The 24160-nt window shown below is 40.1% G+C and overlaps 1 protein-coding gene across 8 annotated transcripts in view; it reads left to right on the top strand.

The window, feature by feature from the left end:
• Nucleotides 1-24160, top strand: part of USP28 (ubiquitin specific peptidase 28) — a 35860-nt gene extending 11700 nt beyond the window's left edge. For 5 of the 8 annotated variants that reach the window (XM_064524157.1, XM_064524152.1, XM_064524158.1 and 2 more), the window contains 22 exons: nt 899-1004; nt 1702-1864; nt 2937-3023; nt 3870-4007; nt 4450-4523; nt 5192-5268; nt 5672-5820; nt 7954-8081; nt 8252-8347; nt 9831-10010; nt 10711-10928; nt 11304-11374; nt 13315-13543; nt 14730-14933; nt 15867-16006; nt 17307-17402; nt 18231-18409; nt 18500-18578; nt 18975-19054; nt 20199-20322; nt 21151-21349; nt 22923-24160. In XM_064524157.1, the coding sequence (XP_064380227.1) occupies nt 899-1004; nt 1702-1864; nt 2937-3023; nt 3870-4007; nt 4450-4523; nt 5192-5268; nt 5672-5820; nt 7954-8081; nt 8252-8347; nt 9831-10010; nt 10711-10928; nt 11304-11374; nt 13315-13543; nt 14730-14933; nt 15867-16006; nt 17307-17402; nt 18231-18409; nt 18500-18578; nt 18975-19054; nt 20199-20322; nt 21151-21349; nt 22923-23098 (2993 nt within the window). In that variant the 3' untranslated portion in view covers nt 23099-24160. The remainder of the gene's footprint in view (nt 1-898; nt 1005-1701; nt 1865-2936; nt 3024-3869; nt 4008-4449; nt 4524-5191; nt 5269-5671; nt 5821-7953; nt 8082-8251; nt 8348-9830; nt 10011-10710; nt 10929-11303; nt 11375-13314; nt 13544-14729; nt 14934-15866; nt 16007-17306; nt 17403-18230; nt 18410-18499; nt 18579-18974; nt 19055-20198; nt 20323-21150; nt 21350-22922) is intronic. The other 3 variants (XM_064524154.1, XM_064524160.1, XM_064524153.1) reach the window with 2 other exon arrangements.

Below are 24160 nucleotides of genomic sequence, written 5' to 3'. Positions count from 1 at the left end.
TATTACTGCCTAGCTGAAGCACTACTACTGACTGCTAGAACACGTAAACAAAGGCAAAATAAGACTCTGGCAGCTGGGTTATTTGAGCTAGCAATTTGATTACTTGAAAATTATTTTTATAAATGTTAGTATTGACAAAAGTAGGCTGTCAGCTTGGTACATTTAAATATAAAAAAAAGTCATTGTCGCCTGCAATAATTGAAAATAATTTATTTAAAACTTCAGTTTTGTTAAAGACACCTAGTCTATCTGTTGAAAATCTCCCAAGTGAATTTATCACTGGACAGATTCACAATGCCAAAAGTATGTGCTGGGAGCTTAGAGAGTAACACCTAGAACCATTCAGCTGCCCTTTACCCTACTATTTAGGGCTTCCACCTGTTTCAAAACTAATTTTCCTTTTTCCTTCCCTACATAACTAGTAAACAAAATGACTCATAGTTAGCTGAGCATCCTGAAACCAGTGCAAGAAGTTGGTTTGGTGTGGTTATGCAAATTTTATTAAATTAAAATAATTTTTTTCTTAAAACTGTGTCAGGAGTCAGTATTGAGATCAAGGCATAGCAAATATAAGCAGCAGCTGATGTTCTTGTTTCATTGCTTCAGCAGGTTTGAAATGTTCCCACAAGCTCTGAATTCAGGTTTAAGGAAATCTGGCTTTTACGTAGCTGCATGATCTCTACTGTCCTCCTGCTCCAGCCCACTCGGTAGCTTTTTAGATTTCATAGTATGATTTAAACTAAAAGAATATGTATTTACATTTCTGCTAGAAAAATATACCTGAATCATTTTGAAAGTCATATTTGTGAAGTGTAACGCTTTCTAGAAGTTCCTTTTAAAGAAAACATTTGACTACTCCTGCTTGGAAAACTGATCAGAATGTTGCCTCTGCTTCTAGATGGCACTGCACTTACCCCTAGCAACAAAGACGACCTCCAGGCAGTCGTTGCTTTCAGCGTGCTAGAATCACCAAAAGCTCAAGCTGCAGAAAGAGAAGTGGAAAGGTCAGTGAATCCATAAATTGTTTTTGGTTTTGTCAGATATTTGTAAGTGCATCCTTAGGCTGATTGCATTTTTAACAACTGCAAGACAAATGTAAATGCCCAAACAGATGTATACTTAACGCTCTCATAAGATGCTTGGATCGTGACTCTCTTCTGGGTACTATGGTCAATCATTGCTTCTGGGGCAGCACTGCAACACGATGCTTGGAATGGAAAACCCAGGTTTAGTCGTGGCTTATTCAATTCCCACTGTTGTCACTGACATGCCAAACAAAAGAAGACTTTACTGGTGTAGCACCTATTCAGGAAGAACCTTGAAATCTTTTGTATTCATTCACCTCACACTAGGCATCAGGTAGCTATCCCCTTTTTACTGTGGATTGGACTGGATTTGTCTCCAGTAACCACCAAAAATGCACTGTGCACTAATTGTGCACCAGCTAGGGTATGAAGAAAAGTATGTGCATCTTATTACCTTATTCCATTTTCCCAAATTACCTTCCAGTCCTGTTTCACATCCACCTCATCTGAGAATTAAAACTTTTTTGGAGACAGATAAGACTTGTTGTGCTACATGAATCATCTGGCAGTGCCTGACTCGAGTGTCTTGCTTGTGACTAGAGTGGAATACAATTCCTGTAGCTCTTAAGAATCTCTGTGAGATGGTGTTTTACAATATATACATCTTCTGTGGCAGAGCACAGGAAGCACATCCCGCTGAGAACAAAAATCGCTCCAAAAGGAAACGCTGTGAGGTTTGGGGAGAGAATCTCAAACAGAATGACTGGAGAAGAGTGGGTGACTGGCCCGTTGGAATGAAAAACATTGGAAATACATGTTGGTTTAGTGCTGTCATACAGGTAATCTAATAGCAAACTAATTCTGTAATTCCTGCTGCCTTGGGGTCAAAATGTTTATCAATGATAATTAAAAATACATCATCTTTATGAGGTGGTCATCACATGTAGATGAGTGAGTGTGACCATGCTCAGATTTACTCATTTTCCCCAAGATTGCAAGAAGATTGCAAGTATACTAAATTTAATAGAAAAACAAAAACATTCCCACCTCCACCTCTGTTTTCGTTCTGCTGTGAGGGCAGTATTGGGGAGGTTTCCATGTTTTCGTTTTCAGATTTGAGAAATGGATCAAGCCTTGGCTTGAGATCCTAAAATACTTTTTATTTTATATAACAGAGGTTTACTCTGGGCATGCTCAAAAAGAGCAGTTAGATAGACTTTGCATAAGATAGATACAGATGGATATAATCGGTGTGTACCTATGCAAATGTTTTTTTGGTGCGGTGATGTCCAAATACTTACTGGATGACAGAAGCTAGACTGGCAAAGCAAACTGATAATTAAATTTTACTGCAGTGATTGTTGGCTCAATACGCGGTGTATCAGATTGCAGTTAATGGAATACAGTGGCTTAAATGTTTGATGTCATAAGTAACTAAGCAAAGAGTATTATTAGTGATAACCTAAGCAAGAATAGACAACAGTAAGAGGGACTGAACACATTTGGCTCTTCTAACCATTTTACATCAGCAGATAAATGTTAATCATGTCTCTCTGCCTTTGAAAAGAAATACAATAACTGCAGAAGTGCTCCTTTCTCGGTGTTACTGGTTCCTCTGTGCTTTTTCTTATCTTGCCTGTGCTCTTTTCTGAAATGCTTATATATCCTAAAAATGACAGGATGGGATTTTGGTCTTTGAAAGGGCGTAAGGGGAGACAGTGGGTACAGATGTACTGGCCTGCCACGTAGATTGCTTACTTCTTAAATGTTTATTTAGTAATAGAGGGCCATTGAAGAATTAGGAGTGAACAAAACAGCTGCAGAGCACAAAGAATGATAATGGTTCTTCAAATTGTAATGAGTTAAGTACTGACAGGTGTTGACCAGTCTTTAACTCTTCTTTCTTCTCAGTCTCTCTTCCAGTTGCCAGAATTTCGGAGGCTGGTCCTTGGCTACTCTCTCCCACAAAGTGTGCTTGAGAATTGTCGAAGTCGCACGGTAAGTTTTCATCGACTAATGCCGTGAAGTGTCCCTCTTTTGTGGTATGCTGTCTTGTTCTTTCTCTAAGCAGGTTTAATTTGAAATGGGCCATCTGAGCCCCTTGTGCCTATGTTAATGACTTTCAAGTTTTCTTGCTGCTTTAAAGTCAAATTTGAGAAATACTTCTCAAAGACAGAATCACGGTAGAAAAGATCAGATGCTTTCCATAAAGCTTTCCTCTGACTTTTAGCTGAAGTGCTGGGAGAAATCTGTCCTGTGAAATTTCTTTGGTAGCTCCACATTGTTTATTTGCTTGTATGCGCAACAGAAGAGCTGGTGTTTGAGCCAACCTGAAGGTCTGTCTAGTCCCAGTACCTTCTGACAGTAACCAGTAGAAGATGCTTAGAAAATATTTAAAGAAAATGGCATACGTAGAATTACCCTTCCCTTCTTGTATCATTCCAGCTTCTGGCAACCACCGTTAAAGAAACTTTGGTGATTTACTTGCTTCTGTGTGTGCTCTTGATACTCTGAAAAACCCAAATTCTAGACAAAATAAATCATATAATTACTGCCTTTTGCTATATATATTAGCTCTTATTACTTCTGGCACTTCTTTTCTCTTGATTTTTTACTTAAGTTGATTTTTTTCAGTTCTCCTATACATCTATCAGTAGATCAAACCACTTTCAAGAAATGACCTTACATGTCTTTCTGCTATTGTCCATTTTAATGTCATCTCTTTCCTTGGTTTATTAACGTACCTCTTCGGATATGTGCATGTAACACTTTGGTTTAGAATGCTGCTTCTACTGAGTTGCCGTCAGAGGTTTGTTTTTTTTCTTCTACTTTTTTGCGATGCAGGGAAAAAGAAATATTGCATTCATGCAAGAACTTCAGTGTCTGTTTGCTTTAATGCTGGGGACACATCGTAAGTTTGTAGACCCTTCGGCAGCATTGGAGCTTCTAAGGGATGCATTTAGATCAGCTGAAGAACAACAGGTAAGACCAGGTTAAAAAGCATTTTGCTATCTTCAGAACAGCACTTACAGACACATTGATCCTGTTTCACTTCATCCTGCTATTACGTTCAAAGGCCTCATCTCACGTTTGTCAACTGACAAGCAACTCTCCCTGTGTCATTTAGGTGAACTGTACGTGCTTGCTAATTAAACAGCCAGCATAACAGTCCTCCAAGAGTGCCATCTGGGTAGTTGGGGAGTTATCGTAGTAATTTCCTCTGATCTAGTTTTCAGGTGAGCAGAGTGTTCATTATTGGTCTAAAATAATGATCACAGCATTTTAAGTTCATATTTCTCTCAGATGAGTCGGTACAGCAATACCAGCTAGCCTGTATTTGAGTAGGTTTGTGAAACTGATGGAATATGAAAACACTTTCATGTTCATGTGTATGTTTGACTTTAAACTTCTGTCTGTTTTCTAGCAAGATGTCAGTGAATTCACACACAAACTACTGGATTGGCTGGAGGATGCATTCCAGCTTGCTGTGGATGTCAAGTGAGTTTTTATGCTCTCAGGAGTTTAACCTATCACTGAGCGGAAATAATTTTAAATGTGACTGTTGATAAATGGGAGGACTTTAAGTAAAAAATTTGGGTTAAAAAAGCAAAAAGGAGTTCTTTGATTGAGGGTAATCCTCCTTAAGTGTGAAATATGCAAATATGCTTATAAAATGTTATATCTGCATTTCTTGCCTACGTGTATGACTTTATTCAGTGCCACTGTGGCCTGCAGAGTAAGTAAGCTTTTTAAGGGAACTCAACAGAACTGGTGTAAAATGGCATGAGGAGGTGCTCAGCTGACAGAATAAGGTTGTCATAAAATTTACACTACAGTGTAACAAAAGTTGTGTTAGGAAAATAGTCACCTGAAGTAGAAATTAAAATCTTTTTAAAGATCTTTCTTTAAAGATCTGTTCTTTAGAACTGCATTTCAGAAGGCAGTGTGTTAGCATTTTTTTTTCCTTGCCATATAAGTGGTATAATGCACTTATGAGTATGAAAACAGATGAGAAGGTTCCTCTGTATTTTGTGCTTTGATAGAAAGCTTTACTTTTGATTGTAGGAAGACTCCGAAGCAAAGGCTTAGATTTTGAGCTAGGACTTTTTAAGAGCCTATAGCCGCAAATGAATCAAATGTGTGGGATTTTTTCCTTTTTGAAACAGCAGCCCTGGGGACAAATCTGAAAACCCAATGGTACAGCTTTTCTATGGGACTTTCTTGACTGAGGGTGTCCACGAGGGTGAGTTAAGGATTTGGTAGATTCACTTTTTAACTCCTTTGAGTGTTTTGATTTATAGCAATGACGATACATGATTTTATGTTGCACGTTGTTGATGAATTTGCCTGGTTCTTCAGTGTTACAGTGAACTTGCAAATAGTCGTCTTTATAAAATTGTTTTTAAACTGTTTCTTTTATAAAGTGTCTTTTCTGAAAACATTAAATACTCTCATGTGGTCATCTACTTCAGCATTTGTTTATAAAGAGGCTTGTCCTTATAGACATCTATACAGAGAACCACATGGAGCTCATTTCTTAAAAGCAGTATGTCAAAACTGATGCTTATCGCAAGCTCTTGAGTTACCCAGGTTTTTCCATTCTTTTAAGTTTCTTCATGGGGTTTTGTATCTTTTCCCTTATTCAGGCAATACTTTTTCCAAGATTGAAACCTTTGGTCAGTATCCCCTTCAGGTAAATGGTTATCGGAACTTGAATGAGTGCTTGGAAGGAGCCATGGTAGAGGGGGAGATGGATGAGGAGACAGCAGCTCAGTCAGTGAAATATGGACAGGAGGTTAGTTTTATGTTTTGTTGTTGAGCTTTTGGTTGCTTTCTAAAAAAAGCCAAGGCATGTAGCGCAGGGGTGTCTCGCTGTATTTGGATAACTTTAAATGCCAATTGTAATCATTCTCTACTAACAACAAACCAAAGTTTTCTGGATACCTGGAGTCTTGCCTAAATGTATGTTAATGTGAGTTACTAAGTCTTAGCTTACTTGTAAAGCTGTATTGTTCTAATAATCAATTTGAGGAGTTTGTTTTACATTAAAAAGGTAAACATCTACTTCTGATGCAAGTGTGATAAAGTCTCTCTCTTTCTGTTGAAGCCTACCTGTACCTGAGTAGGGGGAGAACCACTGCCTCCATATTTTCGGAGGGTAAAAGTACAGTGCTTAACTCTATGGTATGCCATTTGGAATTTGTTTCTTTCTCCCTATTACAGTGTGTGTTTCTTTTCTCATTTTCACTCTTATCTTCTGCCTGTGCTGATTTTTTTCTCTCTTCTTTTTTTTTTTTTTTTTGAAATTCCTCGAATCACAAATCAATCATAAACTATTTCACTGCAGCAAGGTAGAAAGTTAAGATGTAGCATTACATTCAGCATCCTGGATGTGTAAGAGCAGCTGAGAAGTTAGTCTAGAAAAAGTTTGGGAAATAATACTAAGAAGTTTGCAGAGGTATCTGGCATAGATGGGCAGGGGAAGGAATTTCAGTTCTATCAGAGTGTTTGAAAAACGTGCCGCTGTAGCTTAAGGCAGTAAAAGAAAAATGAAATCTTGTGCTGGTAAGCCCTGTCTGACTTTGGACTCAGCTGTTTGTTAGTGGTTTTACTAGTTGCTGCATGAGGCTGTTTAGATGCAATTAAAGCAGATTCTGTAGCAGTTGATGTAGGCTGGTGCGAGAGAGAAAGGGGAGACGTGGGACGTAGGGAGCTAATCAGGCAGATTCTTTCCAATCCAAGCTTCTTAGTTTCTTTAAGCCCCCTACTGAAAGACAAGGGAAGTTGGCCCAGTCACTGGGCCAAGTTTTAATCGTAGTGTGGCTATACAGGTAGGAGGGGAGGGCTCTGGCTTTTATTTCTAAGAAATGTGATTGGAAAGAACTGTGCATATTTATTTCGCTTCTGACGATGTGGTGACTAGAGGACTGCATGATAGAGGGGACATAGAGAATAAGGTTCATTTTATCTTTTGAGAGCACGAGTGAGTGTACTGAAGCTCAGTGCATCAGTGGGATTAATTGGAGCATATGTTTCTCCTACATAATAGGTGTGTAAAACCTTCCTTTTCCTTTTTTATGTTCTCTTGTTCTGAAGATTGGGCAGCTTCTCAAAAGGCTGTGCTACCTGGCCATTTCCTTCTGAAGTATTAAAAACAGTCACCTTCATTGCAAAGATTTTAGATCTAAAAATGTGCTGTTGCACTTTGGTGTAGGGACAGATTTATTGTGGCAGGACATCTGACATGGATCGTGCAAAGGAAAGACCTTAGTGTGCTCATCGTGAGTCCAACAGGGAATATTGTCTGTGTGGTGCCATGCTAAGGTAGGTGAAGTAAACTTCTGGCAATGAATGCTCGAAGTATTTGTGAACCCAGGAGGACAGAGGAAGTATAAATGCAACTGAGAATTTTTCTTTCAGCATGGCTCTTGGAAACAGTGTTTTAAACGTAAAGAAAGTGGGTTTGTTGTCCGAATGCCCTAAGTTGAATAGTCCATAAATAGTGAGAGAGAGGATGAGGAATAAGATGCTGGTTAAGGACTTCCGTTTTATTGTTCACCATTGCATGAGAGCTGCCTTGGAAAATAACTACCTCAGAGGCTCTTAGCTGATATTCAGAGTTTGTGTAGTGTCTGCAAATTTTGTAAAATTAATTACTGGAACACTTAATCCATCAAGCTGGATGCACTGGGCAATGGAAATTAACTTTCTGGAAGCTATCTTGAGGCTTCTTTATGATAAAAGCTTAAAATGGAAGTGGAAATTTTAATCTCATAAAATTTGACTTTCTGACTAGCCACTCCATAAACAAAATATATACTAAGTCAGTGCTTAAAGACAGACAGATACTTAGGAACAGTCTAAAATATGCCATTTAGCAATCATCTTAAAACAAGTCCCTTTGGGGGCATTTCTGCTTTTGTTACAGCGCTGGTTTACAAAACTCCCACCAGTGTTGACCTTTGAACTCTCCCGATTTGAGTTCAATCAGTCCCTAGGACAGCCAGAGAAAATTCACACCAGGCTAGAATTTCCCCAGACTATTTATATGGACAGGTGAGTTATTTTGATTTACCATATGTTAAAGCTGTTGCTTTGTTTTAATTAAGGAAGTGAGAAAGATCTTGTTGGTGAGGAGGGAAGGGTTCTAAAATATTTATGAAAGATTGTACATATTAGAAGTAAATAAATCTCACATGGTGGGGCTCTGTACTTTGTCTGTTCAGGTACCTCTACAGCAGTAAAGAGCTTATTCAGATGAAAAGAGAAGAAATCAAGAGATTAAAGGAGAAAATAGTGATTCTGCAGCAGAAACTGGAAAAGTAAGTATTCAGCTGTTTTTATTTTTGTACCATGTGGAATTTTGTGATTCCTTCCTTTTAAATGAGCTTTTAAATAAAATAGAAACTTGTAGAGGAAGGAGAAAACAAATCTCTTTTTTCTTAAATTTTCTTCTGTTAAAATTTCTCCACACTTCCCAGAAAAAAAAAAAAAAGAATGTGTGGGCTTTATGATGGAAAGAAACAAAGAGATGTCCCCTCTAGCCTAGCAATATTTCTTTGGTAGGTAAAGAGATCAGTAACAAAGTTCTTCTGATTTGTGGACAAACAGAAGATTTTATTTACCAGGTACTTTGTCTAAAAGTGCTTTTAATCAGCACTAAACCTGCTTAAAGTTCTTTCAATTTTACTGAGACCACTCTGTGAACAGGTGGCAGGCGAACACTTGTACTGTGTAGTAGCAGCCTTGGTGGTGTTTCTGCTCAGTTCTGGTGGGTGTCATGAAAACAGTTTATATTTAAGTCTGTGTATAGTATACAAAGGCACTCATGCCATACGTTATCACAGCTGCGGCCTATGTTTTGCTTTCTATTCAAATAAAAGATAACGTAGTGGCTACTGCTAAAACAAGTTCTGTAGGTCGCAAGGGTTTGCAAAATTTCCAGTCTTTAGACTAAAGAACAGAATAATGAACTGTTAATGGTAGGAGCTTGGATGGTGTCTGAGCAGAGGTACAGCTAAACGTTGAGAGACAAGTTTTCATAGTGGAGGGTTTCTTTTGTAACTGCAGGATTTCTGAGGAAAAGAATAGATGGTTTGCATAAGAGGAACAAGTATGTGCTCTGCGGGCTCTCATTCTATCCCTCTGCCAGATGTTCGGATTCTCAAGAGGAAATTGAGGGAGGACAAGGTGTCCAGGCTGTTTTTTAATCCAGATCTGCATATATTGTCATAAAGAAAATGCTAGGTTTGGGGACTTTTTTAACATTTAGGAGATTGTGTGCCTCACAATTGGCTTTTATTAATATTTACAATGAAGAGGTAACCTGGTAAAATTCCAGTTTGTTAAACGCTGCAGTTATTAAAAGGATATGGGAAAATTTGAAGGTAAGCGTTGGTCATGGGGCTTGTGGCAACAGGGCTGTGTTATTTTACATGCATAGGACATGAAGGAATATTCTTGGACAAAGGCTGTGCATCCAAAGAGGAAGCACTGGCACTTATTTTAACAAATGGTTGATTGGGAAATACATGAACAGTGTATGGCAGGATCCTGAAACTGCAGCTTTGTGAATGTTCAGTGGGGAAAGATATACTAGGATTATCTGATACGATTTCTCTGGAAAGCTGGTGTGTTCAAAACAATTTCTATAAAAAGACAGGAATGTTATATGTCAGCTTTCCATCAGTATGTCATTGACTGTCACAAACTAATATGTGGTAGCTTATTTGTGGTTTTCCTCAGGGTTAACCAACCAGTCATATTCCTTCGTTAATGGAACATGTTGGGTTTTTTTTACCGTAGGTACCTGAAATACGGCTCTGGCCCAACTCGCTTTCCACTACCTGACATGCTCCAGTATGTTCTTGAATTCATCACTACAAAGCCAGCTGTTGTTATTTCTTCTGCTCATGACTCCCGGACAACAGTCCTGCAGTCCCAAGCTGAATCTCATGTTTTGGACAGGCTTTCACAGCAGAACAGGTTAGTAAACAGAAATTAAAAAAAATTGTGGGAGAACACTTCTAGCTAAATACTCATGATTTTCATTCTCAAGATAAGTGGATTATTTATCTGGGCACTTTGCGAGCAGGATGATGTAAAGTATGAGTGCCTGTGCAAGTAGTCAGGAGCTGCTTTCCCCTTAATTTGGTTCTATTGTTTAGGTAAATGTAACACTGCATGGAGTCTGTTCTCTTTCCTTTTCTGGAAGCACTGCCATGTTCCTGTGTTTGAGCAGTAATCCTGAATTAAATTGTGGGCTCTTTTTGGTTAGGGTGCTAATATTTTGTTTCATGAACCCTGGAATTACTGCAATATTGGATTATCGCAAATCTGCCCATCATGGTTGGCTTATGCTCTTGAATTAAGCTGAGTAAATAAATGAATTCTTCATTCAATAGTAAGAGAAGGAATTTTTAGAGTTGTTCATTGTGGATCTGCGCTTCATGTGCGCAGGTGTGGAGTTCTGTGAGAACTATATTTGTCTTGCCTTACATTTCAATTTGATCTGCCAAAGAGGAAGTACATTTTAATGAACTTGTGCTCTTTGCATATTGTACCATCTGGAAAGGGAAATGCTGCTCTGGCTCTTGAGTAGTTTTTATTTGATTTATTTTCTTTTCAAAAAAATCAAGAGAAACATTGAATGATCTGCCCATTACTATGGGATTTTGCTTCATAGTATACCAGAGACAAAGAATACTAAGACGACTGAAGATACAGCTTTCTTTTTGGCAAATTCTTCACCACAACAAAAACTGAGTACACCACTCCAGTCTTCTGATTCACCAGCAGAAATATCTGACCGCCCGGCTCCTCACATGGTTTCCGAGGAAGAGATGAACCTTGTTAGGACATGTCTGCAGCGATGGAGAAATGAGATTGAACAAGACATGCAAGGTTGGCCCAAAGTACATTTGTTGTGATTTCCCATTGATTGCTAGCCTGAATTCCTTTCTGTCGCTTCAATCGGATGCATCCTGAACTACTCCCTGAGGCGTTCTGCTTATCTAAAAATGACTCTTCCGTATGTTTCGAGCTACGTGGTACATGCACTGAGCCTAAGCCTACCATCACGTAATCTTGTGTAGGTTTCAAGTCTGGTGTTAACTGGTTTTGAGAAAAGCTGTGACCCTGCCCTCTATTAGTTATTGCATGGCTCCAATATTTTTGAAGTGAAAGGGATCACAATAACCTGTCTTGTCACTGATTTTTATATATTTTACTTGTCATTATTTTTTTATATATTTTTCTTATTCACAATGTTCTTGGCAGATTTGAAAGACTCTATGGCCAGAATCAACCTATCCATTGAACAAATGTACTGTGATCCTCTCCTCCAACAGGTAAGGAACACAGCTTCATTAGGAAAATGTTAAACTGATATTGCTGGCTACACTGACATAGTGGAAGGTAAATGTTTGTATGGAAGGAGAGAGAAAAATACTACATGTCTTGCCAAGGCTGGGGGGAAGGATTTGTTTTTAATCAGACTCTAGCCCTCTGGGGAGGGGAAGAACGAACGTCTTTAGAATGATGTTTTCACCCTCACCCTTGCAGTGAACTAACTGAGACATTCTGTGTCATCAGTTCTTTCAGAGAAATGCTTCGTTTTCATGTTTTTATGCCATGTTCAAACTCCTGTAGAGCTTCTGAGGTTAATAAATAAGCACTTTTTCCAAAAACATTTAAAGCCTGAGCTGCCTGTACTTGCAGAGAATCAGTTCAGTCATGCTGTAATGCCTTTACTGGCACATGGGTGTTTGTTTATAATGAAATCAAATGTTTTCTGTTAGTAGCTGTCAGTTTAAGTTGCCCACTTTGTTGTGTTTTAAAAATCCCAATGTTTCTTTAAAAAGAGGATGTTGCTTTTCCCCTCGACTTTCTTAGGGAGTATAACAGAAAATCCTAACATCCTTTGATGCTCTTTCTTTTTGATCAAATCACAAATATGTATCTGTCTGCAGATACTTGATTTTCTGCTCTGTGCAACCAAGAAGCCTGTTGTAGGCTCTCAGTTGTCCCCTCTTTTTGGGAGAGGAAGCTCAGTGTGTTTCTGTTTATCTGGCCTTACCTCAAGAGATGTGGGATATATACTCTCAGCCAGCCACAGAGCATCCATTTTAAATATTTAGACATCCCGGGGGGGAAGGGAGGGAGGAGGGAAAAGCAACTCTGTATGCCTTTGTTCTGACGTTCATGAGTCATGTGGCAAAGTCTAATTTTTTTTCCTTTTGTTTTCATCTTGGATGAATGGAATAAATAAATCTCTGCTATAGAGTGTGCATTATAATAACTTAATCTTGTTTGAGTAGGATAAGTTTGTTTGCTTTTTCCTCTTTCATGCTCAAGGTTCTGCCTGTTTTTTAGATTAATTCTGTATGGAGAAAAGTTTAGGTTTCAGAACTTCCATCCGTTATCAGATAAGCTTTCTTTACTGTGTTAACGGTGAATGCCACAGAGATGGCACCTTAAATGTGACCACTTTTTCCTCTACTAGGAAACAGAGTTGGCTGTAAAACTGTAAGTAAAGTATGCTTCAGCAGGCCAAAGATATACCCTTTGATCAATCTGGATTTCAGCTCATGCAGTTCTCTGGTTTTTATGTGGGGCTTTGCATGAGGGGGCTCTGACCCATCAGAGAAAGATGGAATTCAGAACCGAGACAGAGTTGGAGCCGGGCTCTAGTTAGGCACCAAACCTTGGATCCTGATCAAATACAGACACTGCTGGATTTAAGCACTGGGTAGATCCAAGAGTGCTGTCTGAGCTCAGGTTATGTTACATACTTTGCTATAGCGGATCTTTGAGTGAAACACTTCATGTTCCTGCACTGAAAAACAGGTAATTTGGCACAACATGTGCAAATTGTTGAGAAAACTGAGGCAGCAGTGCTAAGAATTCATACAGTAATGGCTCATAGATACAATTATTGTAGTGGTCTGGAGAGTGCTATAGTAATTAGAAGTTGGGTAGAGGTGCCTTAATAGCTCATCACATAGCAAGTTCAGACATCACACTCTCTACATTGGGAGCATGAAACTCTTTGGCTTCAGTTTCCAACAGAATAATTGGACGTACCTTTCAGTTTCATGATGGCACTTTTGGTCTAAGATGACAGCATATTGCCAAAAGAGAAGTCAGGTCTTACACAGTAGGAAATTTAGTGTATGAATCAGCAGTCCTGTACAAGGCGACAGCTGTGAATGTATTTACGGTTTTTGTGTAGGGATTAGACAGCTTTGTTTACTACAAGTCTGAAAAACATGTCTGTATGAATTTGCAGGTTCCCTATCGTTTGCATGCAGTCTTGGTTCATGAAGGGCAAGCAAATGCCGGTCATTACTGGGCCTACATATACGACCAGCCTCGAAAAAGCTGGCTCAAGTACAATGACATCTCGGTGACAGAATCATCGTGGGAAGAGCTGGAGAGAGATTCGTTTGGAGGCTTGAAGAATGCCAGTGCCTACTGTCTGATGTACATAAGTGATAACGTGTCCCACTTTGTTGCAGGTATTGGAGCCAAAACTGCTATCTATGTAGACATTTGTGTACTATGGTGTCTCTCTAACCCTGTGTGACCATGAAGTGTACAGTTTATATGACAGTGCTTCATTTATAAGGTCACATGGAACGTCTCCCACTTTATTCATGCCATTGTTATCTTGCATTTCGGCTCAGCTGCTTGTTCTGTAGTGGTATCATAATGTGCAACCTACAGAGTGTGTCTTATTTATGCAGTCTTTGCTATTGCATGAGTTGAGTTATTGGTAACAGTGACTGAGCCTTACGAGTGTGTTTGCAGTGCCAATGTGTACATAGCTATGTGGAGAAATTATTGTGCACGTGGCGCCATACGAGGCAAGTAGCTGTGGAAGAACCTACTAATCTCATACATGGTTCATTCAGATGTAATAAATAGAAACAAACAATGTAGAGCTGTCATTCTGCTCATCACTAAATGTTGCTGATGAGAATGTGGAAGGTGTGTTCTTGTGTGTCTTCCTATGACAGTTCAGCTTCTGAAATAAACCCATGTTTTTTTTTCCTATTTGATGTAATTTTTGTTGTTTTTTTTAAAATGCTTTGCTTTTACGATGGTGTAGAACAAAAGTGTGTTATAGAGAACTGTCATTTGGTTTTGATTAAATTTAAAGACTTGTCTAAAACTGGCATTTCTTGGGGTTTTTGGTGATATTTTAAAACTTAAAACAATACTGAAATAGATATAAAAAATACTGGTAAGTACCAGCATGAAGTGCATGCTTTGGAATCCATGTGGTTCCTACCCTTCTATGTCATGTAGCGTTGCAGATATGGTGTCTCAAGCTGAATTGTGACCTTTCTGGCTACTGGCAGTTTAAATGATGTTCTCTGAATATTGTAGCCCTTCGATAATGATATATTTCTGACCTACTTTAGCAGTGATCACTCTTTCTGGAATTTGTCTTCAGTAAATGCTGTTCAGAGGTAGAACGAAGCTAGTTTTTGTTTCAGAGAGGCTGGTTAATCTGTTTTTATCTTTGTACTTCTGTTTGATTCATCTTAATTTACAGAGCTGTTAGAAAGCGTTTTTTCCATTTATCTCTCAGCTGATTTGATTGTTGCTTTCCATAATATGGCAGATATGTTTAGTCTGTAACGGTGTGATCATGTTACCGTGTATTTCATCGTATTAAAAATTGTGCATTTCTTGCAGATGAGGATGATGATTCAGAGGTTGGACAGTTTCAGAAAGAAGTTGAAGCCTTGCCCCCAGAACTGAAACATTACATTCAAGAGGACAACTGGCGACTCGAGCAGGAGGCAGAAGAGTGGGAAGAGGAGCAGTCGTGCAAGATTCCTCAGATTGAGCCCTCACCTGCTTTTGAATCTCAGGACCTCTCTTCTGAGTCAGGACCAGGTGACACCACATCCGAATTTGTAAACAGTGTTGAAGCTAGTAACAACCAACTGGTCAAAAATAGCACTGGTTTGGAGCCTTACATAAAATCCTAGTTATCTAGGAGAAACTGTTAATGAAGTAGCAAAGCAGGTTGGTGGAGGCTGCATCCTGACAACAGGAAAAGCTATCCTACTGTTTGTGTGCGTACTTCTAAGCTTGTCACCGAGTTTGATGAAATGGTGTTTTCCATTCATTTAATCGTAATGAGCTAATTACAAAAATGTCAGTAAGTGAAATGAAAGTATTGAGCAGCAAATGTCGAGGTGCTGTTCTCCTGAGTGGAAGAGTGTTACTTAGCAGTGCCTGATAGAATGTGCCATACCCACTGAAAAAGCTTCATGAGGCTTGCATGCACCAGCTCGTGATGAAACGCATTCACCTCTGGGATGAACGTAGCAGCTGTTAAATCATGCGGAGAAGTGCTAAAAACATCTTGAAACAGGAAAGGGAAAGCAGACTCAGTGAAAAGCAAATGCTCATTAAAGTATGGGATTTTAATAGAACTGAGTAGCAAGCTTATTCCGGACTCAAATATGGTCTTAAATTGGTGTTTTGCATCACATTGTTAAATGGTGGAACAGTTTAAGGTGTGAATAAAGGCATAATTTTATTTTAGGCTGCAGTTCCTGAGGACGTGTCCTTTTAGTAGGCTGTTCCATCTTCTTAAGTGCTTTGTGTGACCAAGTTTCTGACAGAATTAAGGTAGCCTGTAAATTCAAATATGAGTGGTTTGGGAATGCCATTCACAGGTAAGGAAGGTCTTATGTGTGCCTAATAAAAATGGAAGATGGCTGCTTTGATCTCATGCACTCATATTTACCTTTTACTCTCTGTGCATTTGGATTTGTCTTGCAGTTCATGCTCAGTAATACCACACCTCTGTCCCAACAGATCAGTCTTCAGTCTGTGAGCAGAGCATGCGTTCGCTGTCCTCCGAGCATGCCATGATCGCGAAGGAGCAGACTGCCCAGGCCATTGCGAACACAGCTGATGCCTACGAGAAGAATGGCGTAGAGGCGGCTCTCTGTGAGGTGAGAACTGAACCCTGGCCTAGGAAACAGCCAGTTGTTGTCTTTGTATTCTTCTTAGTAAACATCAGCTTTTTCCATTTCTGTGTATTTCTGTAGCTGTACCACCTTTAACTCGGTCCACTTTTGCTTTCTTGTGTTTTGCTTTTGTTTTTCTTATTCTTTTTCTTCTTTCTGCTGCCACAGCCAAAGGAGGTAGACCCAACGAAGGCCCATCCGGGAGAAAAAACCCTTACAGTTCAGGCAGAGCAACCACAGGATGCTAAAGAGACAGAGTCTGCTGGCCAAACTAGCTCACAGGTCTCTGAAGTGGAAATCCCCAGTGTGGGGAAGATTCTTGTTAGATCTGATGCAGATGGATATAATGAGGAGGTACAGAACCCAGTGCAGGAGTTAATTACTGTCTGTCATTAACCTGTAACTTTGCAGTCAGTTGGCTTTGAGCTTTCCTAAGATTGGATAAGATAGTAGTCTGTCAGGAAATAATGTTGTTTTCAAAATAAATTTTCCCACTGTAGAAATAAGGAAGGCCAGACCAAATCTTCTAGTAAATTCATCTCTAAATGCCACCAGAAAAGCAGCTGTGTAAAAGCACTTAATCATTACATCTGCACATTGTTCCTGTAAGTCTTCTTTCTGTCACAGCTGTAGCAAAATTGATCCTAGCTGAATTACTTTATTTACAAGTCTCTTTACTATTTTTCAGTTTAAGTTTTGTCCTGTCTAAGACGTGACTGCTAAAACTTAGAGTATCCTAGCTATGGATTTTTTGAACGTGACTGTTTAACCCCCCTCAAATGCATACTTGAGCATCATTTTAGAAGTCAATCAGTTCAGTCTTTTTCACAAGTACAATTGCATTTCACGTATAGAAATATTGAGCTAGTTGCTACATGAGTATGTTTAATAGTTGCTCGTGTGGAGTTAGCACAATGAAAGGCTTTGCCACAGGCAGTGCTCTCTTACTTGTTTTGCTTTAAAAGATTGAATGGGACATATAGGGGATATGATTAGTGTGCTTTGTGTTCTCACCTGTTAAATTTAAGAACTCAAGGCTTGGAATGACACATTTAAGTGTTTGGAAAAAAAAAAAAAAACTCCATGTAAAGTGCATGTGATAGGTGGAATAAGTAGTATATAATCAAATCGCAGCTCTGGCTTATTCCACCTATATTCATATCATTTTCTTTAAACTTTATCTTTTGAACTTTTTTTCTTTTCTTCACCGTGCCTTTTCTTCTTCTTCTGTCTGTCATTGTCTTCCTTGTTCTTGTTTGTGTTTGTTTTCCTGCTTTTGTGGTAGGTGATGCTGAGTCCAGCCATGCAAGGTGTGATCCTCGCTATTGCAAAAGCCCGCCAGACCTTTGATCGAGATGGGTCTGAAGCAGGGCTTGTTAAGGTATCTTATTTGTTTGCTAAATCCAGTAGTATGAAAGTCTGTTTTTCACAAAATGAAGAATGTCAGCTGTGTTGACATATCACGGATGTGAAGGGAACGTTTCATGCAGTTTTTCTTTTAGCTAATGGCTTTTGTGACCCACATTTCTGTTTCTGTTCTCCTATTGCAACAACATATCCTTGTGTTCTAAACAATTCTTAGAGGTTGTAAGAGCTCCCCTCCTCTCAGAAGAAACAACAGCTTTTACTTACTTTTCACTGTTTATACTACTAACTCTTTTACTATTGGCAGTTCTCTTAGTCTGGCTAATGAAAAGTAGACTTGTTTTATTTGGGTACCTATTAGAATCTGTTGTATAAGTCCTGGTATGAACCTCAGAAAGCAGCCACTTAATCGAAACCAGGACTCATGTGAAATTATTTTTGGTCCTGAACATGCTTGCTTACTGTAACCTTTCTTGTAAAGTGTGTCCTAAGAAGTGTGTGCATTGGATAGAGGGATTTGAAAGAACATACACTGCTGAATATTGAAGCTGTTAGATTTTACAGGTAAAAGGATTTAAATAAAAATATGACATGGGAAAAATCACCTGTTACTAATATCCAGGAACATAAATCACTCTTGCATCTTAATACAGATATAAGAGTTATACAGTAGATTTTTACACCTCTGGCACTTGCAAGAGGATTCCCGAAACTAAGGGAGTTATACACCCCACCCTTTCTGAAAGGCGGTTAGCCTGCTATCAACTGCAAGCTTAGTGTCAACCGCTGCAGCATTCAAGCTGGCAGAAGAATGGAAGTTTTAGTATGTGTATTTCATTGATAGGCGTTCCATGAGGAATACTCCAGACTCTATCTGCTTGCAAAAGAGACCCCAACCCCTCAGAATGATGCCCGGTTGCAGCATGTGCTCATTTACTTCCTGCAAAACAATGCTCCCAAACAGGTTGTGGAGCGGACCCTTCTTGAGCAGTTTGCAGATAAAAACCTCAGCTATGATGAAAGGTTTGTGCTTTGGATTACAGGATAGTGTTTTTCTCATCAGACACAGCTGACATCATTGTTCTGATTTTGTCCTCTGTTTATACTGAGCAGGTCAATTAGCATTATGAAGGTAGCACGAGCGAAGCTGAGAGAAATTGGCCCTGACGATGTTGATATGGAGGAGTATAAGGTAAGGGACCAGAATGCCACTTTTGATTCTTAATGTTTGTCAGTACTCGTGCTCCCCAAAGCAGCATGTGGGAAAGCAGGAATACAGTGCAGAACAGTGCAAGCACGTAAAGCAGTAGCTGGCACGTCCATAAGTAACTTCCTTGCTATCTGAAGTTTGTGTGTTCAGAAAGTGGCGCTTAAAAGTAAGAATGAATACCCTGGGAATTTCTGAACTTCTGGGAATGTGTTTGTAACTGACTAAATTGAGTTGTGTTATTTACGACTTACAAGACAATTTTAGACCCCTCAGAGGGTGAGATCTGATACGCTTTTGGCTTGTGAAGGAACGTACAACTCTGCGTGTGCATGTTGCAGGTGAAGCTGACGCTCTGCTTTTCTTCTTATTCCTCAACAGAGATGGCACGAAGACTACAGTCTTTTTCGCAAGGTGTCTGTTTACCTGCTTACAGGATTGGAGCTGTACCAGAATAGAAAGTAGGTTAATTTTAATTGGATGTTTGGGTAAGATTAGCTACAGCCTAGAAGCACAGGCTACTTTGACAGTACTGACAGTGCTTCTGACCTGTGATGGTCAATCTCGTGTTCGAGATACGCTTTCTTCTTGACCTGCTAATAGCCTTTTCTTGAATGCAGAGCTGACCTCGTTCTACAATTTAAATATTATGCTGAGTTACTGGCTAGGCGTCTGACCCTGATTCTTAGGGTTTCCCGCTAATCTCTCCCTCAGTAGAGCTTTGTATTTTCATTCCCAGAGATGAGTTTGCAAGAATGATTGCCATCACTTTTTTTGCTCTCTGGCCTCCTGGATTAAAATTAAACTGTCCTGTATTGGATGCCGTACTTTGTTTTAAAACATGTTTTGGAGTCCTCTGGACTCTTAAAAGTGAAAATGAGTGCTTCTTCCCACCCGTATTTTGGAAGCTGTGTATTGCATAAATAGTGCAGTACAGAGAAAGACAGTTCCATTTTATGAAAGATTTGATGTTTGAAGTCATTTTTGCAATACAGAAGAAAACTTGCCTTTTAGAAATTATTCATGGGAACAGAATTTATGTTCTGAGGTGGCTCTCAGTGACGGGCTGCCAAAGTCAAGTGGGCAAACTGACAAGAGGCTGGGCAGGGCATGTTAGAGTTTCTCTGAGGTGACCTAGTCTCTATTTTGATTTGCCTGACTCAAGAAGCTCAACTCAGCAGTTGTTTTCTTAAATGTTTTCTCACCAGTTCTTTTATAAACTAGAAATATGTAAAGGAACTGAAAATATTGTTCTGTGCACCTCTTTGAGCATTCTCCCAAAGTGCAAAGTTCTGGGACCGATACAGATGGTGTAAAAGTTGGCACTCACATTCTGGCTAAGTTGTACATAAACTTTTCTTTACAGGGCTGTTTCTAAGATGCTGGTTTGGCACACTGGGGAAAAAGGAATGTGTCATTATTTGACATAGAACAACTGTTTATGCTTTGGTGAGGAAATGAAGTTTATCTGTCAGGCTCGATGTTAGTTAGCACCGAGGCTGAGTGGAAAACATTTCCTGAGTTGACGTGGCTGAGCTGACATGACGCTGCAGCTTGTGACACTGATAAACCTGGTGGGTTGGGCAGCTGACACTCTTCTCTTAGGTACCAGGAGTCGCTGACCTACCTGGTCTACGCCTACCAAAGTAACACCACGCTGCTGATGAAGGGACCCAACAGAGGAGTGAATGAATCCCTGATTGCCTTGTACAGAAGAAAATGTCTCCTGGTTTGTAACAAAGAGCTCTAAACTCATTCTTGGAGGGCAGGGGAGGGAGCTGCCTGGGTAGCATCAGCTCTTTTTGCTCTGTGATTCAGTTCACTCACTGACCGCTAAACGCAGGTTGCTCAAAGAATCAGATCGTGCCATAACCCCTCGTATGAGCACATTTTATGAACGTGCTTCTTTTTCAGGGAAGGTTCAGACACTGCTGAACTTGCTCTTGGGTTTTAAACTTATGCTTTTCAAAAAGCAATAGTTGTATTATTTTCTGTCTAGGTTAGGTTCCAGCATTGCCTTGCCCCTTTTTTTATTTCTGGTGTTAATAGCTTTCTCTCTCTAAGCAAAAGGTGATGCCCTTTTCCCTAGGGGAAAAAACAATATAAAACTGAGATTTGTTTTTAGTTCACGCTCTGTGGTTGCCGAGACCCATGTAACTATATCTCTTGTGCCTATTACTGTGGCTTCTGCTCCTTACTCAGTGTCAGCAGTAGTGTGAAAATCTAGCAAATGAAAATTTGATGAAGAAAGGTGGGATACAGTTTTCAGGGAATCTGGATAAGGGCAGATCTGTATCTTGGCATCTTAAAGTCAGAACTATATATATGCCGTTGCTCTAATCCTTTAGCAGTTTGTTTTCTCTGATGTGATTCCTTTGATTAAAGGTCGATATTCCACAAGAATGTGGCACCTGCCTGGTTTTGTTAGACTGTATGTTTCTGCATGGCCATCGGGTGAAAGGGCCTGAGCCGTGTGGCTTTCCTGACAGCATGCTGATTACCCGATGTCCGTGCTTGCTTTGTAAACGTCTGTCCCCTGATGTCCCTCCTCCCGCAGAAGCTGAACGACGTGGCAGCATCTCTGTTTGTGAGCAGTGAAGACGCCCGCGTGGCAGAGGGCATTAACATCCTGAATGAGCTGATCATCCCCTGCATGCACCTCATCATTAACAACGACATCTCAAAAGATGACCTGGATGCCATTGAGGTCATGAGAAACCGCTGGTGCTCCTATTTGGGACGAGAAGACATGGACGGTAAGCAACAGCTGCCTGCCTCCCCTTTTTTGTGCTGCATCTTCCAAGTGGTCGGGACGGTTTCTAGGTCTTAGCTAGAAAGGAATTAAAGGGCTGTTTAAAACATTTCCTTGGATTCTTAGCATTTGCATTGTAGCACGCTTGGGTATTTCTGATTGAGATTGAGAGGAGAAGCGTATTTGAATCATCAATTGAATTATGTTGTGGAAGAATTTAATTAGTGTTTGCTCTAAAGCTGCAGAAGGTTTTCCGTTTATTGAAATGTGAGAAGGTATTTTAAAAAGAATGGCTTAGCATCATCTAGGTGTGTTTTGTTTTTGTTTTGTCTTACTTAACTGAGAGCTTCCCATGGATGACAGGTGAATGCTGGCAGATTTAACTGCGAATGCATGATTCTCTTCAGGTGGGAAAAGCAAGTTCTCTAAGTTTTCTAGGACACTGAAAATAACTTTTTTTTTCCAGCAGTGTTAATAATTACAAATTATTTAAAAGTATTAGACCAGAATTAATAATTAGAAATCTGTCTAAGCAGTAGTCTGGCTTACCAGCATTACAGAGGGCTGAATGGGGAAACAGATTCAGAGGATCTTTGCCCTGTAAAGAGAGGTTTGTTCTTTGTAGCTGAATTTTGGTTCTGGATAGCCGTCTTTGTTAAGTATTTCCTTCTCCAGTCTGGAGCCATGATTCCTCTCAGGTCTTAAAAAAGAGATTGGTTTTGACTGCCTTGATCTGTGCGTGACAGTTTAGGGAGTTTTGTTTGTTTTTATCATCCACAGAGGGTAAATTTGCCATAGGAAAATAAGGCAAAACCACAGAGGTTTATTCTCAAAATACCGCTGTAGAGAATAAATGTTAGATACACTTAGGTTAATGTGCCCATTCTTTGGTTTGTCCTGATGGCACTTAAATGAAAGATTTTAAAGAAACAAAAGTAGACTGTACCTCCTGTATCACGCGAGCTAGTTCAAGTATCACCACTTTCTGCCTACTTTTCTTCATCCAAAAGGTTTTGTCCTTTAGTATGTCGCCTGATGCTGGAGTTTGTGTGATCAGCTCCTGAAGGGCCCTTGTTTACTGTGGATTGAATACTGTCCCTTCTATACGGGCGGACCTGTGAAGGTCTGAGATGTTGAGAGCTATAGCATATGCTCTATTTTGCTTAAATGTAAAGTCAGCATTTGCATGTAGCCTTGAAACATGCAGTTATTTCCGACTTACCAGCAAGTAGAGCATCCTGAACTGAGAAAATGTAGCGTCTTGGTGGCACTCGGCACTGCCCGCAGTGCAGCTAGATGGCAGTGGAGCTTTCCTCTTTGTCGAACCCCTGGTAGTCTGCACACACACAGAGACAGGACCTGGGGGCTGATGAGACCCAGGCCAGCAGCTGGTGCGATGGCTCTTCGTGTCAGCAGACGCTGCTTATCCCCGTGTGCAGGACAAGAGCTCTTTTCAGCTTTGGAAGATCAAGCCTGGAAAGGCGTCACAGCTTTCTAGCTTGCAGCCGTCGACCCCTCTGCCATCTGGTCTTTTACTGTTTCAGTGCCATTGACTCTCGTCCTCTCCCCCTCGACAGCAAACCTGCAGCTGAAGCTGGGCGAATTGCTCCCCAGGCTCCTTGACTGCTCCGCGGAGGTTATCGTGCTCAAAGAGCCCCCGAAGATCCGGCCCAACTCCCCCTACGACCTCTGCAGCCGCTTTGCAGCCGTGATGGAGTCCATTCACGGGGCCTCAACGGTGACTGTAAAGTAGATGGCTGACTTCGCAGCTTGCCGTGGTATACTGTAAGGCACCCGACTGCACAGAATCCTTCCGTCAGGCAATATCTCGATGGGAGAGGGAGGAGGACAGGTGATTCGTATTCAGACCTGTATCTTTGTGTATATATGAATGAATAAAAAGCAGTATTGCACTTTTAAGATAAAATGTTATGTGATAATGCAAAGGACGTGAACCACTGTAGTAATACAACACAGTTAAGTATCTGGCAATGCCATCTGCCTTTTATCCCCAAGACTGTACCAGAAGGTTATTCTGTTCTGGCAACTTTCTAGACCGTCCAGCAGGCAAAATCCCTGGGACTGTGAAAATAGCAGAGCAAGAGACTGGTTCATCTGGTGAGCCAAGCTGTTAACTGTCATTTATCTGTCAAAGACATTTACATCTTCCTAAATTATATATAAAAGCTATCAAAGATTATCAATTCGGATCTTGCCAAGCTACTGCTCGCAGAGGTCTGGATTGCGTGACCAGGGAGCAGAGAGGAACGATGGCTCACAGGGTATATAATGTGGGCAGTCATGCATGCAGCTGCATATTTTCATTGAGTGAAGGCAGACAGGCCTTTGCCTTTTGTGCTTTAACTGGCAAAAGAAAATATGCAGGACCCTTCCTCTGAGAAAGGCAAAAGCAAATAACGGCAGTGCCAGGAGACAGGACAGAGCTTTAAAGATTGTCTCCTGCACAATTGTGCTGCAGTGATAGCATACTAGTTAAAGTAAGTACCCCCCCAAAGGAAATTCCCCTCTTGGATCTGAAAATAAACAATTTCTCCCCTCTGGTGGATTTTTAATGTTGGATTGGTGATGATGATAACTACAAAGGCTAGAATCAGCTCTTAGGTTTCTTATTATCCCTCTGTAAAAATGTGCCCCGTTTGAATTTCCTTTTCCAGGCAGCCTGTAATTACATTTGAACTATGGCAGTTGTTTCAACCAAATGTTCTGAGTAAGTGGAGGGGGGAATCCTGTTTGTTAGGACTATGCAGGTTTTATAAAAGTGCAATAAAAGCATTTGTTCTATTTTAGAATGAAA

The sequence above is a fragment of the Dromaius novaehollandiae genome, chromosome 21, assembly GCF_036370855.1.
Source record: "Dromaius novaehollandiae isolate bDroNov1 chromosome 21, bDroNov1.hap1, whole genome shotgun sequence".
Taxonomy (NCBI): domain Eukaryota; kingdom Metazoa; phylum Chordata; class Aves; order Casuariiformes; family Dromaiidae; genus Dromaius; species Dromaius novaehollandiae.
This window is presented reverse-complemented; position numbering and strand designations above follow the sequence as displayed.